Genomic DNA, 13,014 nt, shown 5'->3' with positions numbered 1-13,014 from the left:
TGGGATAGGAGAGTCCGAGAGACTTGGAATCCACCCAGCATTGGCGGAAAGTGGCACCGGTTCCGGAGGGAGGGCACGAGGAGGGCTGTGTTCGGGAAGAAGAGCCTCGGGGATCTCGTCGATGTAACTTAGGTAGGAGATGTGCATGTCGGGCTCCTCTGGAAAGTTGTCCATGAAGCATGCACGTAGATGGCGAGGGCGCACAGACGGTGTAGCGTGGGCAGAGCCGGGAAAACTCACTGACCGCCGGGAGGAAGATGGTCGCCGAATCCCCGGGGAGAGGGGGGCGAACGTGAAGATGGCGACATCCTGACAGCCCGGGGGAGGTGGTTGTAGCCGAATCGCCAACGGACAGGGATGTCGGTTCACACTAGCGCATGCCCGTTTTTTTTTTGAAGATTGAAGACCCACGTGTCAATGTTATGTATTAATATATTTTTTTTTGATGGTGTAAAGGTGACGGGCCTGGATCGTGTAGCCGCCCGGAGGAAACAAAAGGTGCGCCACTTCGAAAAGGCGCCGCCAGCGAGTAAGCGAAGAGGTGGATGGCGGTCGCTATTCGGCAGCGAGGGGCTCAGGGCCGGCAGCTGCATGAAGCAAGCGAGGGGCTCACGGCCTGCAGCGCAGGGGGGGGGGTGCTCCATATTCAGCAGAGAGGGGGGAGTTCTTGCCATGCAGCGAACGACTACCACCACCGTGAGGGAGGTTTTACGCCAAGTCCGCCATCGCTCCAACACATTTGTGGGTTGTCGAGGGGGGAGAACGTTGAGTGAAGAGGCTAAGTGGCCTGCATAACCCACGGGGGGAGGAAAATTTTTTTATTTTACATCACCATGGGCAAAGCTTTATGCCAAGTCCACCATCGCTCCGCTGCTTCCATACAACACCGAGAAGAGGGGTGGACGAGGGAGTGCCGCGGAGAGGGTGAGGGCTTCACAACCCACGGGTAGGAAAAATTTTGCTCTGATACCACTGTGAGGATTATGTTGTTAATCCCTCATATTGTGTACTAATTACTACTTAAGTACTTAACTTAGAGAACAAGAACATATCAAGGGCTGATGGAGGTGCTTCTTTGATAAAATTGGAGCGGACTATTGAAGGGCTGGCCTAAGGTGATCCCAACCTCGCAGGAGGCTGGCTGCACATCTGTCCTTAAATGCTGGGCTTAAGCCACAAGCTTGCATCTTCATGAAAATCCATCTCGTACTCTAGGGCTGGGGACCTCCCAAAACTAGGGTGCGGACATAGATCCGGGCTAGTAGAAAGTCTGCCTCTTAGAAGAAGTCCACAAACTATCAACTTGCTCAAAAGGGCTTGGCTCTAGATAGAGGGGTCGATGATGCCCATGCCCCCTTGTGTTGAGGTACTCTCTAGGCCACCTTGGCCGCGGGCCTCCTATCGCTACCAATCTTAAGAAAATTGCGAATCAATTGTTGAACGTGACCAATGCAAGCCCTGGAAAGGCCTAGCAAGAGGTGACGTACCAATGTGGCAAGCAGAACCTGGTTTGCACTGTTGGAGAGATGCTGCAGCCAAGCATAGAAATCCACACGCACACAAAGCAGTACAGTCGTGAGAGTACAAGGAGAGGCACACAAAGCAATGTTGTAAGTGTGAAAAGTACAATATAAGAAGAACCTTATGATGAAATAAGGGTGGGTTCACACCTAGAGTGCACGAGGGAAAAAACCCCTCTTATGGAGGGTAAAAAGTGCCACGGCTAGACCTACTGAAGTTCACCCAGCACTGCCATGATATAGATGTCTCCAGCCACCATGACCCGGCCAGCTAGGGAAAGCCTGGTTGAACTCCAATATAGCAACTTCTTTTGAATGCTCAGAAGAAGGGGGGCCAGCTGCTGCTTCAGGGAGATATTGATACCAACCTGGCATCTTAGATAGTGAACAGGAGTGCTGCTCGGGATCCATTGAAAAGCCTCAACTGACCTCCAAGTTGGGCGGGCAATGAGCCAACCCAAAACCCACATGACTTGTGCCAATTGATATGTGCGGCGGATGCACAACAGAAGATCTCAATCACATCAACGAATCTCTATAGATTCTTGTCATCCTTGGACAAGTATGTCGTTGTGTCATCTGCAAACTCTATGAGTCAAGCAGTTGGTCCAATGAGCGAAAGGGGAGATGCAGACCTTGTAGCCTTGTCTCCTGTGCGGAGAGAAAACTACTCATGGCCTCGGCAACAAACAGGAAGAGAAAAAAAGCCAGTGGGCAGCCCTGCCATGTAACATGTGGAAGCTTTGGGGGAGATTGGTAACTTCAATGCTCAGAAAAACAGCACACTTGTCGTGATGAAATTAACGCACAAAACTGAATGTAGATGTGCAGAAAAATAGAGAGAGAGAGAGAGAGAGAGAGAGAGGGAGAAGAGGACACAGTGTATTGGGTCCCAAATACCTTCTATAGGGTCCCCACCACAAATGGTGTATTTGCTTTGATTAGAATGATGCAAAACTGAAATAAAAGACTGAACCTGAACCTTCTTGGCTGAGATAGATCTCTGCCCTTGACCTTCAATCCTTCACCCCTTCTGCTTTAGCCTGTCCTTGGCTGTCCTGGCCCTTTGATCAGCTTCGGCACTTGGTGAATTATGAGATGAATGGAACTGAAATATGCAATGGGTATTTATACCCCTCTAAGATGCTAGTTGGCTGGAATAACACCAGTCGGCTGACTGAAAATACTCCACGACCAGAATCAGCATTAAATGCTAGAAAACTTGCGCATCACCTAAATGGGTTGTTGGCCATCAGGCGCCTCTGTTTCTGGTTCTGGGCAGCCTGTGTGGGCTGCCCCACACCTGGCCTAGTCCTCTAGGGCTGTGTACCCGGTCGGCTGCATGTCCAGGAGCCCTAGGGCTGTCCTACAGCCCTTCCATGGCCATCCCATGGCTGGTGGGCACAGCCAAGGCCTTCCTGGCCCCTATGGGGGTGGTTCTACACCTCCCCCATGCCCATATCTATCCTTGGGGTAGCCCTATGGGCTGGCCCCTTTCCTATATGCAAATCCTAACTGTCTACACAATGATTTGGCATCTAGTATCATACCAGATACACAGAACCACCGACATCATTCCAGAGGGAGACTCACAGCGCGGAGTGGCACTGTTTCATGTGCAAGACAATGCACACCTGACCTTGGACGCATGTGCAGGACAATGCACACCTGACCTCGAACGACTGGAATGGAACCTTGGCTGACTCGTCTCGGACTGGGCTCACATGGGACTAGTTTTCCACCCTAGGTCCTGCACCTTCTCTACAGATATGTCTACGTGGTATCCAAGTGCGGGATGCATGTGACATGCCAAACCGAGCGAAAGGGCGGGAACGTGTCACCTCTTACCTCTTGAATGAGAACTTGGCTGTGGGAAGCCGAATAGAGCCTAGAAACACCTCGAACCCACTTCCTGGAAATCCCATCTATACATCGACCCTTTGAGGAAGCCCCAGTCCCCCCTATTATAGGTGTCATGGCTCTGTGAAAATGAAACAGCACAAGTGTGGGCACGGTGGTTGCTGAGTCAATATTAAATGATTCACATTTGGGGTGCCCGGACAGAGTTAATGATGTGTGGACATCTCCAGGTATGAAGGGGGGAACTAGAACATTAAAATTTTAATGTTATATGTGTGGTTGCCCCTAGGCCTTAGTGGCCCCTAGGGAACTTTAATAATTATTAAAGTTGGGGCCCTAGGACAAGTATGGGGAGGGGGCAACTCCACTTTTGGAGTGCATGCCTCTCTCTCTTCACTCTCTCTCTAGCTTTTGGGCCATCGTGCAAGTCTAGGCGTGGAGGAGAGGAGAAGCATCGTGGGGACTGTTGAATATTGTTTTTGCTGCTGTTTTTCTGTGCAAACCAGCCGTACAGTCCACGTGTGCAGTCCGTATAGCCCTGTATGAGAAGTACAGTACGACTGTCTTCTCTGTTGTAGATTCTTTTGTGGGTACAGGCGGCGTTGCACAACTGCAGGTACAGGAGCTGTGGGTTCTGACAGAAGCCATACAGCAGGTACAATCTTACGACTGCTGTCAGGTGGCTTTACTGCAGGTACAGAACTGTACAGCAGGTACAGTCGGGTACAGCAGGAGCAGGCGCACCAGTACCCTCAGGCGACAGCAGAACTGCCCGTACAGTTCTGTACAGACAGATTCAGATAGGTGTGCAGAGCCTGTAGGGACTGGCATAGTGCAGCTTTTATGGTCTGAACAGTCAGTTACAGCACGGAAGTGGATGCAGAGAGGAAGGTACAGACAGGTACACCCACACGTGTGAAGCAAAGTTGTTGAAACAAGTGTGCAAGTACAGACTGGTAGAATTACTTCCTCCGGTGCAGATCCACGAGCTGATTTTGGTAAGCTCTGAATTTGTTCATCTATCTCTCTTTCCATTGCCTTATGTTTGTTGCAGATTTGAGCTATCTGGCCCCTTGTGAGAGGAGGGGTATGGCAGATTGAAAAGGGTGGAGATAGAGATTGAACAGTGAATGTATGTTTGTGTTGAGATGTTGAATCATGTGCATGAGATATGCTAGATGTATGCTCATGGTTGCCGTGCTAAAAGGTCTTGGCTGATCAGAGGGAGGCACGGAGTGTTGCTCTGAGACACAGATCTGTGTGTGTGAATCCTCTGTGCTAAGAGGTATTGTGGGCTGTCAGATTGGACATACAAGTGTATTCTCTTGGCTGATTTTGTTGTACTCAGCCTTTCATATTTTTGAAATTGAATAAAGAAATACCGCAAGGGGCGCCAAACTTTGGGCCAACAGGTGTTGATTTATTTTTAGATTTGGGGCACTCTAGCTCCAATCAAATTGGTTTTCATATCTAGACTATAAGTGGAAGGGTGACTGCTAGTCCACCGCACTTTGGTTTATACCAGAGCCCGGTTTCAAGGTTCCGTCCCCGGGACCAATCATCAACTTTCTTAAGGGGGTGAGCTCGTGGTTGCCTCGAGGAAAGTCACCGCTGAAAAATTCAGCAAGCATGTCTGATACAGAGGATGAGTACTTTTATCATGAAGAGGAAGAACAAGAGACTTCTCCTGAGAGGAATGTATCTGAGGATATTTTTGCAAGAGAACAGGCTACAGATGCTGAGCCTTATGAGGATGTAACACAGCCAGAAGATGTGCTTGGTAAAGAGGATGATGATGCTCGGTTTAAAGATCGTTTGGCTAGTGTTATGGATGTATTTATGCAGCTCACTCAAAGTGAGAAGTTTGCTGAATTTATGAGATCCCGTACAGAGCCCGAAAAGAAGAAGAAGAAGGTGCGTTCTAAGAACCTTCCTCAGGGTCATAGTGGTGCCATCCCACAGGATCCATCTTTTGGACAGTTTCCGAACTTGCAGCATGCTTATGGTGCTAACTCTCAGAGTTCCTTCTTTGGACAGCCATCTATTCCTCAGCAGACTATGCATCCAGGTTATTTTGGTGGTGGCTCGGTGTTCCAATCTATGATTGGGGGTTATCCTCAGGGAGGCATGGGTATGCCAGGGCCTTTTGGAGCACATTTTCAGCCTGGTATGCAGGGGAATATGTATGGTGGTATGCAGTCCGGTATGCAAGGTGAGTGGTATAGAATTCCCCTCAACTCCTACATCAAAAGTTACATTCTTGCCCTTAAAAGAAAACCTTATCTTGTTTCCAGCCTAATCAATGGCCGGGTCTATCTTCTAATGCTAGGGCATACCCAAAATTAAATCACAATGTCCAACTTTGCCAACAACAAAGTTCCCATGGTCCACACAGTCTCCAATCTGTAAGCGAAGCTTTCCCAAAATAGGAGTCACCTTGGCTAACATTCCCTCAAAGGCGACACTTAGAGTAGGAGTTCCAAACCTACTTGGAGGGAGGTTCATGGCTTCAACCACTCGGGGATGAATGTAGTGGTGGCTAGCACCACTATCGAAATGGATAAGTACGGGTTGGTTTGCCACTTTGTCCCAAGCTTTGAAAAGTTGCCTTGTCTTTGGTGGTGTATCATCGTGATGTTGGAGTTCCTTTGGCAATGCATTATTTTGGGGCGGTTTGGCTTCTTGATTTGGTCTATCAGGACATTTTGCAACTATATTTTCCTTTCCACATTGGAAACATTTACCCTCTTTGACAAAATCTCCAAGTTTCTTGCGGAATAGCTTCTTTCGGTAAAGTGGAGGTTTATCCTCATTCTTGTTCTTCTTTTCTTGTGGCTCATTCCTTGCTTGAGATCCTCCTTTGAACCTCTTCTTTTGGGATGGATCTCGATTCTCGTTCTTTGATTTGCCCACCATCGAAGGCATTTTAGGGCTTTAGCTTGCAAGGCTTTGTCTTGTGCTTCTTCCAAAGTTTTAGGTCCCGCCATGTAAACTACTTGCATAAGCTTTGGTTGCAATCCATTGACAAACTTACGCATTTTCATCAGTGATGGGATGGGGTTATAAGAAGTAAATTTCAATGAGACGGCTGAAAAATTATTAAGGTTTGTTGATACACTCTTGCCGGCCTTTTGGTTTACCTCATCCCATTCCTTTTGCACATCTGCCTTGAAGTTTGGGGAAAGGAGCTTCTTGTTGGACATGGTTTTGAATTCGGTCCATGATGTAGGCTCGGTCCCATCTTGTACTACTTTTAGCCACCAATTCAAGGCAGCATCTTTTAAATGCAGACAAACCATGCAGAGTTTGGACTTTCCGGAGAAGTCCTCACCTCAAAAGGCGACATCAAACTCTTTGATGAAAGATAAGGCTTTCTGGGTGTCTCGCTTTCCATAAAAGGTTTTGAACTTGACGCTTTTCTCTCCCAGCTTGAAGTTCACTTTACCGGTTTAAGGCTCCTTTGCCTTCTTCTCACTTGCCAGAACTGAGGAAGCTGCATCTGATGGAGCGGGTCTACGGGTAACTTCTCTATGTCCTCCATGGGTAACGGATCGGGTAGCTTTGGATCCCTCTCCAATGGTAACCCCTTTGGCTCGTGGTGGATAGGCTTTGGCGGCTTCCACTCCTTCGGCCTCAGTGGCTTGGTCTTTGATAAAGTCTTCAAACATCTGAGCTCCTCTCTAATCTTGTTCCTTCTTGGCACTCCAAGCTAGGAACTCTTCATCTTGGAGAAATTGTCTAAACTTTTGAAAGTCACGGTATTTTGCCGATGTCATGGCCACGGTCTCATGAGAGATAGATTGATGGCCTCGGTTCCCTTCTAAAAGTTTTATGTTGGCCTCATAGTTGTTTCCTTTTGGAGGCCGTTCTCCCTTTGCTCTTGAAATGGCTCTGTTACCCCAAGAAAGATTTCTTCAAGAGAAATCCTTGCTTTGATACCACCGTATTCTGCTGATGTCATGGCCACGGTTTCATGAGAGAGAGATTGACGGCCTCGGTTCCCTTCTACAAGTTCTGTGTTGGTCTCATAGTTGTTCCCTTCTTGAGGTCCTTGTTCTCCCTCTGCTCTTGAAATGGCTCTGTTACCCCAAGAAAGATTTCTTCAAGAGAAATCCTTGCTTTGATACCACCGTAAGCCCAACAGAGCGTGCAATGACAGATTCAACCACTTGTCCAAGAGATATAGATAGAGAGAGAAAGAGGAGAGAGAGGGGTATAGGGATTTTACTAAGTATACCACAATGAGCAGGGAACAAGCCCCGCCCCCTTTTAGGAATTTATCTTAAAAGCAATCCACAGGCTTTTCCAAGCTAGGACCCGTACAACAAATGAATACAATATCAAACAAATAATGTCGATGACGAGGTCGGGTTGAAGTCGGTGTCGAGGCACAAGATCTTTGATGTCGAGCACACCATGAGGATGACCCACAAGAGTCTCACAGCGGGCTAATACCAATGTCCAAAGTCTGAATCAATTCTGAACCTCAGAGATATCCAAGGGAACCTTAATACCCAATCTTGAAAAATAATCTTGAAACAGTAAACACCAGGGTGGAAGATATGAGGCCTGAATGGCAGATCCTTTTGCTAGGATTTTAGGAGCCGGGGGCGACTTTCACAAGGCGGTGGTCAAACAAACTCTCCACAAGTGAGGCTGCTTTGCCGGTGACATTGGCTGAGCAATCGGGGCTGCTTTGCTGACGGTGCTGACTTAGCAACAGATGGAGGCGGCACAAGCGGTGCAAGGCAGCTCTTATTGGGCGGCGTAGGCGCATCAGAGGCGGTGAAGGTGCTACAGGCGGTGGCGCTGCGGAGAAGATGGGCATTGTAAGAGGCATAGGCGGCGGCGCTCAGAGGTAGCAGGTGGCGCAATGCTCAGGGGTAGCAAGCGGCGCTTTGCAAGGCGGCGTAGTCGAGGCAGCGCAACCACGGATTAGGGCGGGGGTCACCTGGCAGGGCAGTGGCGGATCAGGGCCCTGTAGAGCAGTGGAGGAGCTGTTAGCGTTGCACAGTGGCAACAATTCGGTGGAGATGAGGCGGCTAGAGTTTTAATGAAGATGATCCACAAGGTTGGTCTTCAAAGAGTTGATCCACAAAGTTGATCTCACCAAGTTGTTTTATCTCATCAAGAGGATACAAGCTTCTTTTATACTTGAAGGGGGGTCCTTGCTTTTTGCTAAACATTGTTTTTGCCTTTTCTCCTTTTATTATTTTAATAATAATCAAATATGGCCCAAAGTTCTTGATTTATGCTTTTCTAGCTTTAGGGCCTTGTTTTTTGGCTCTGTAGTGGAAAAGCAGCTCAATGTCCTCTTTCCAATGTGCCCTTGGCTTGCGGTCAACATAGTTTGACTTTCCTCTTTCCTATGGTGCCCTTGGCTTGCGTTCAACATAGTTTGACTTTTTGCTTTTTCTTGCTTTTTGACCAAGACTGGTGTTTTTTTCCTATGCCACCTTTATGAACCCTGTTCCCATGTGTTCATCAACCTGTGTCTGGGCATGAGTTCCATCATGTGAAAAGAGCTCGGAGGGCCAAAGAGTTACAAATGATCCAACTGGCCAGCATAAAAAGGGGATTATTGATGTTATGTGCAACATTTAATGCTTGCAAAATAGCGTTTTATTGTCCACAAAACAGGCCGACAGCATGAAAGATAACCGACCAGCAGCACAAGTCCATATAAAAGCGAGCGCTTCAGCCACAGCATAAATCATTCTCATCAAATCAGTCTACAAGCAGTCCCAAGCAGTCCCAAGCAGTGATAGCAGTGATGTGTGCCTAGAGCCTTTGGCCTTGTGCATACATTCAGCAAAGCAACACTTTATTGTGCTAAGTCTCAAGGGCTCTGTGAAGAGCTTCTTCAGCATTCAGTTAGCATATGTTCATCCCTCAGTTCTGGTGGTCATCGAAGAGCAAATCAAGGGAGCTCGGACAACATATGGTTCAGCCTGCATTTGGTCTACGTCGTCCTTGCATTGGGTAGTCCCCAATCATCTTTCATACTCATTGTACAAAGTTCTCCAAAGAAACTTAAGCAAATACTCTTGCTTCAGGGGGAGGGAGGCCCTTGAGTGGGTAATTGGGACCCAATACTGACGCCCAACCTATTGCATGCTGTACCTCACGTTGTATCAATGTAGTATTATACCACCATTGGCACTTACACGATGTTTTTTTTTTGGGTTCTTTTCAGCTGTAGTTGGGTCTTTAGTATGTTTCTTCCATGATTTTGTCACTTCATAGACACATTGTAACACTTTTGATCTCATAGACCCTTTGCTCTTTTCTCTCGCGCACGTGCTCATACACACATTCCTAGGGTAATCTTACACTTAATTAAACATACATATAAATAAAAAATTCATAATATATAAAAAGATAATATCTATAATTATAATGGAATTATTTAAAATGTCATAAACAATGATACTAATACAACAATGATAATGTAATCATTCAAAATGTCATAAACAATGATACTAATACAACATTTGCAATAATAAACTTACAATAACTTCAATTGTCTTGATTCTCGCTCCCCTTTTGGACTTGAGTTTGTACTTAGCCATTATGGTTGTTTTGTTCGGTAGCTAATAGAAGGATCTCTTTACTGCGAAAAAATAAAACTTACAACAAACTTAATATTAAGTTTAATGGCCATATTATTTATGTGAACAATTACCTTACAAAATTATATATGTGATAGGTTACATATTATATACGTAAACAATTACTATACAAACTTCATCCTTGCAATATTGTATCATATTAGTTACGACAATAAATCATGTTATATATTTGATGTTGCTACATAGATTGTTAAGTAAAACATACTTTATGGTTTTAACATAATCAGTAATGGTATTAAATATATATTACGCTTGATTAACCACCCACTTCTTATCTTCCATAACAAGAAGGTAGGCTTATGGTGATCTCTTCCCTTGTTTTTTTGGGAGACTAATCTTGTTCAGGTGCTAGGGTTCAAATCTTGGACTTACACGCTGGCGAGCCAAGGCATTACCACTCAGGCTAGGTATTTTAAAATTGTCTTAGTTAGATGATGTACCATATTGCAACATACGGTTGAGGCTCTAACATTGCCTACATCAAATTCAAGTATGGCATGCTAATGTGATACACTTTATGTGCTCCAAATGTAATATGAAGTGATACCCATGGTTGCAATATGATATTAATAATTAGATGCAATTCTCCCCCATTTATCAATGGGAAATCCAAACCTATCTTGATCATAAACAAACCTATCTTGATCATAAATGTGTAGACAATAGTGGCATTGATGTTTTCCAGTTACATCTTTGCTTAGGTTACATTGGTCTCACATTAAGTTTAGCTCACATTGTTTTCTTGTTTTTATAGGGAACCACACTTGGATTATTGCCACACGTGAACGTTCAACAGAGAACCAGAATGTTTAAGAATGGTGTTACTGGTTCAAGTCTTATTTGTGAAGGTACTATTTTCTTGGCTTTGTAGTTTGGAGGTGTGAAGGTTTAGTTTGATTGCAGTAAAAATGTGCATTATAGAACTTACTGCAAGTTTCAAGGTTAAACATTGTTCTTGCAAATAAAAGAAGAAAGAGAATAATAAACAGCAATACAAACTTCAAAGGTTGATGTGTGGCAACCTACAAGAAGCATTGTACTTGGTGAGTAAACATCACTTCTATCAATCAATCACATCATTGAGTTGTGCAGGGCACCAAGCAAGTAGAATTTGAGAGGACCTTCTCCACTTTGGATCACATATTCTCGCTTCGCGTTATCATCGAGGAGGCCAAGGCAAATGGCCACCGATTATACTGCTGCTTTGTGGACTCTTGCAAAGCTTTTGATACGGTGCCTCGGGCTGGTCTCAGGGTCCCGTCTGACATGATTTGGGCTATCATTGCCTTATATGAGTCAGTTATTGGCAGGGTGAGATGCCCAAGAGGTCTCTTTGAGGAGCTCTCTACCACTATCGGAGCGAAACAAGGACGCCCACTATCTCTGATCCTCTTTGGACTCTACATAGATGAGATATTAGACTTCATTGACAGAGACAGGAGACGGAGGCGGAGGCGGAGGAGCTTGTCTAGGAGGTATTCTTGTTTCCATCCTATTACATGTTGATGATTGTCATGTGCACCTTCCATTGGGGTACACAGTGACACATTGGCCTGATCATCAGTGCAGCATTTGTAGAGAAGTAGAACCTTTTTTAGGTTTGCCGTGACCCCATTGTGAGCCCTCAGTCTATGGATAGTCAGGAACGAGCTACGTAGGTTAGTCTCTGAGCTTTAGAGGTTAGTCAGATGTCAGTCCTCTTAACCCACTTGGAGAAAGCATCATTCAGAAGCATGTAGTTGTCAGCCATAGTCGTAGTTGCATGTAAGCATTTTAGGTCTCATTGCACATTGAAGGGGGGCAGCCCTAAGGCAAGCTCCAAGGCAGCCCAACATGGGCTAAGCCTTGCAAAGGGGCATCCAAGGCCCTTTGCCATTCAGTCGGCCAGCCCATGTGGCCTTGGCCATGCAGTCGGCCAGCCCATGAGGCTTGGGGTCTAGTTGGCCAGTACCCGACCAGCCCCACAGCAGCCAACTGTGCATGGATGCCAGTCGTGGGCTCTACAGCAGCAGGCGACAAGCAGGTACAGTACCTGACCAGTCATATTCAGCAGCTGACTAGCATTATTGCAGTCGTGGGAAAATTGCTACAGGCCGATTGCCTTTTCTGGCAGCCGACCAGCAATAGGGGGGCATATTTAAGCAAGTGCCTCAGTCCCATACAGGTCAATCAGGTATTCTCAGAAAATCCTATTCAGTTTGCAGCATCCAAGCACTCTAGGTTAAGAAGGAAGATACTCTTCACATTCAGCCAGCATATGTGCAGTCCTATAGCTCTCTGGACTAGCATCAATGGCCAAGGAGAGTCTTCAGCAAAGCCTCGGGACAGCTGGATACTCAGTCAACGTACGGTATCAGAGCATCAGGTTGGTAACCCAACTCGGCTACCTAAAGAAGTGAGAGCATCCGCTAGATGTTTAAACTGGGGTCCGGAAAAGAAACCCTGGCCTCCACCATGTCGGGAGAGACAACACATCAAGAAGAAAGCCAACCAGAAGTGATGGAGTCACGAAGCTTCCAAACAGAAAAAACGCTTCCGCCAAGCATCGAAGTGCTCCTGAGAATAATGATGGAGCAAATAAATTCTCGGAAGATGCAACTTGCTACCGAAAAAGAGAAGCCCAAAGAAGGCATCTCAGATTTGACACAATATATATGGAGGAACAAAGAAGAAAAGATGAAGACCGATGTGAAGAACAAAGAAGAAAAGATGAAGACCGACGTGAAGAACGAAGAAGAAAAGATGAAGAAGGCAAAAGAAAAGCAGATGAAGAAAAAGAATTGAGACGTGCGGAGGAACAGAGGGTTAGGGAAGCCACACGCAAATATGAGGAAGACCAATGCCGTAGAGAGAAACCCGACCGAGAGTTCCAACAATGACTCGATTGGGAGGCTTTGCAAATCTAGAATCAGCAAACAATGGCACAAATTCTAGCGGCTCTCCCTCAGCAGGCCCTGAATTCCTTGTCCTCCACCACCCCTATCACCACCGTCATACGAACC

General features: G+C 46.2%; 1 protein-coding gene across 4 annotated transcripts in view; it reads left to right on the top strand.

The window, feature by feature from the left end:
- The window catches only part of LOC147641285 (Ribosomal protein S18), a 63,529-nt gene that overhangs the window by 30,991 nt on the left and 19,524 nt on the right, over nucleotides 1–13,014 (top strand). For all 4 annotated transcript variants that reach the window (XM_086820070.1, XM_086820063.1, XM_086820080.1 and 1 more), the window contains one exon: nucleotides 10,767–10,860. In XM_086820070.1, the coding sequence (XP_086676196.1) occupies nucleotides 10,767–10,860 (94 nt within the window). The remainder of the gene's footprint in view (nucleotides 1–10,766; nucleotides 10,861–13,014) is intronic.

This window comes from Cibotium barometz, chromosome 2, assembly GCF_041138505.1.
Source record: "Cibotium barometz isolate CiBa-2024 chromosome 2, ASM4113850v1, whole genome shotgun sequence".
NCBI classification, from domain to species: Eukaryota; Viridiplantae; Streptophyta; class Polypodiopsida; order Cyatheales; family Cibotiaceae; genus Cibotium; species Cibotium barometz.
Note: the sequence above shows the minus strand (reverse complement) of the source record. Positions and strands in the feature narration are given on the sequence as shown.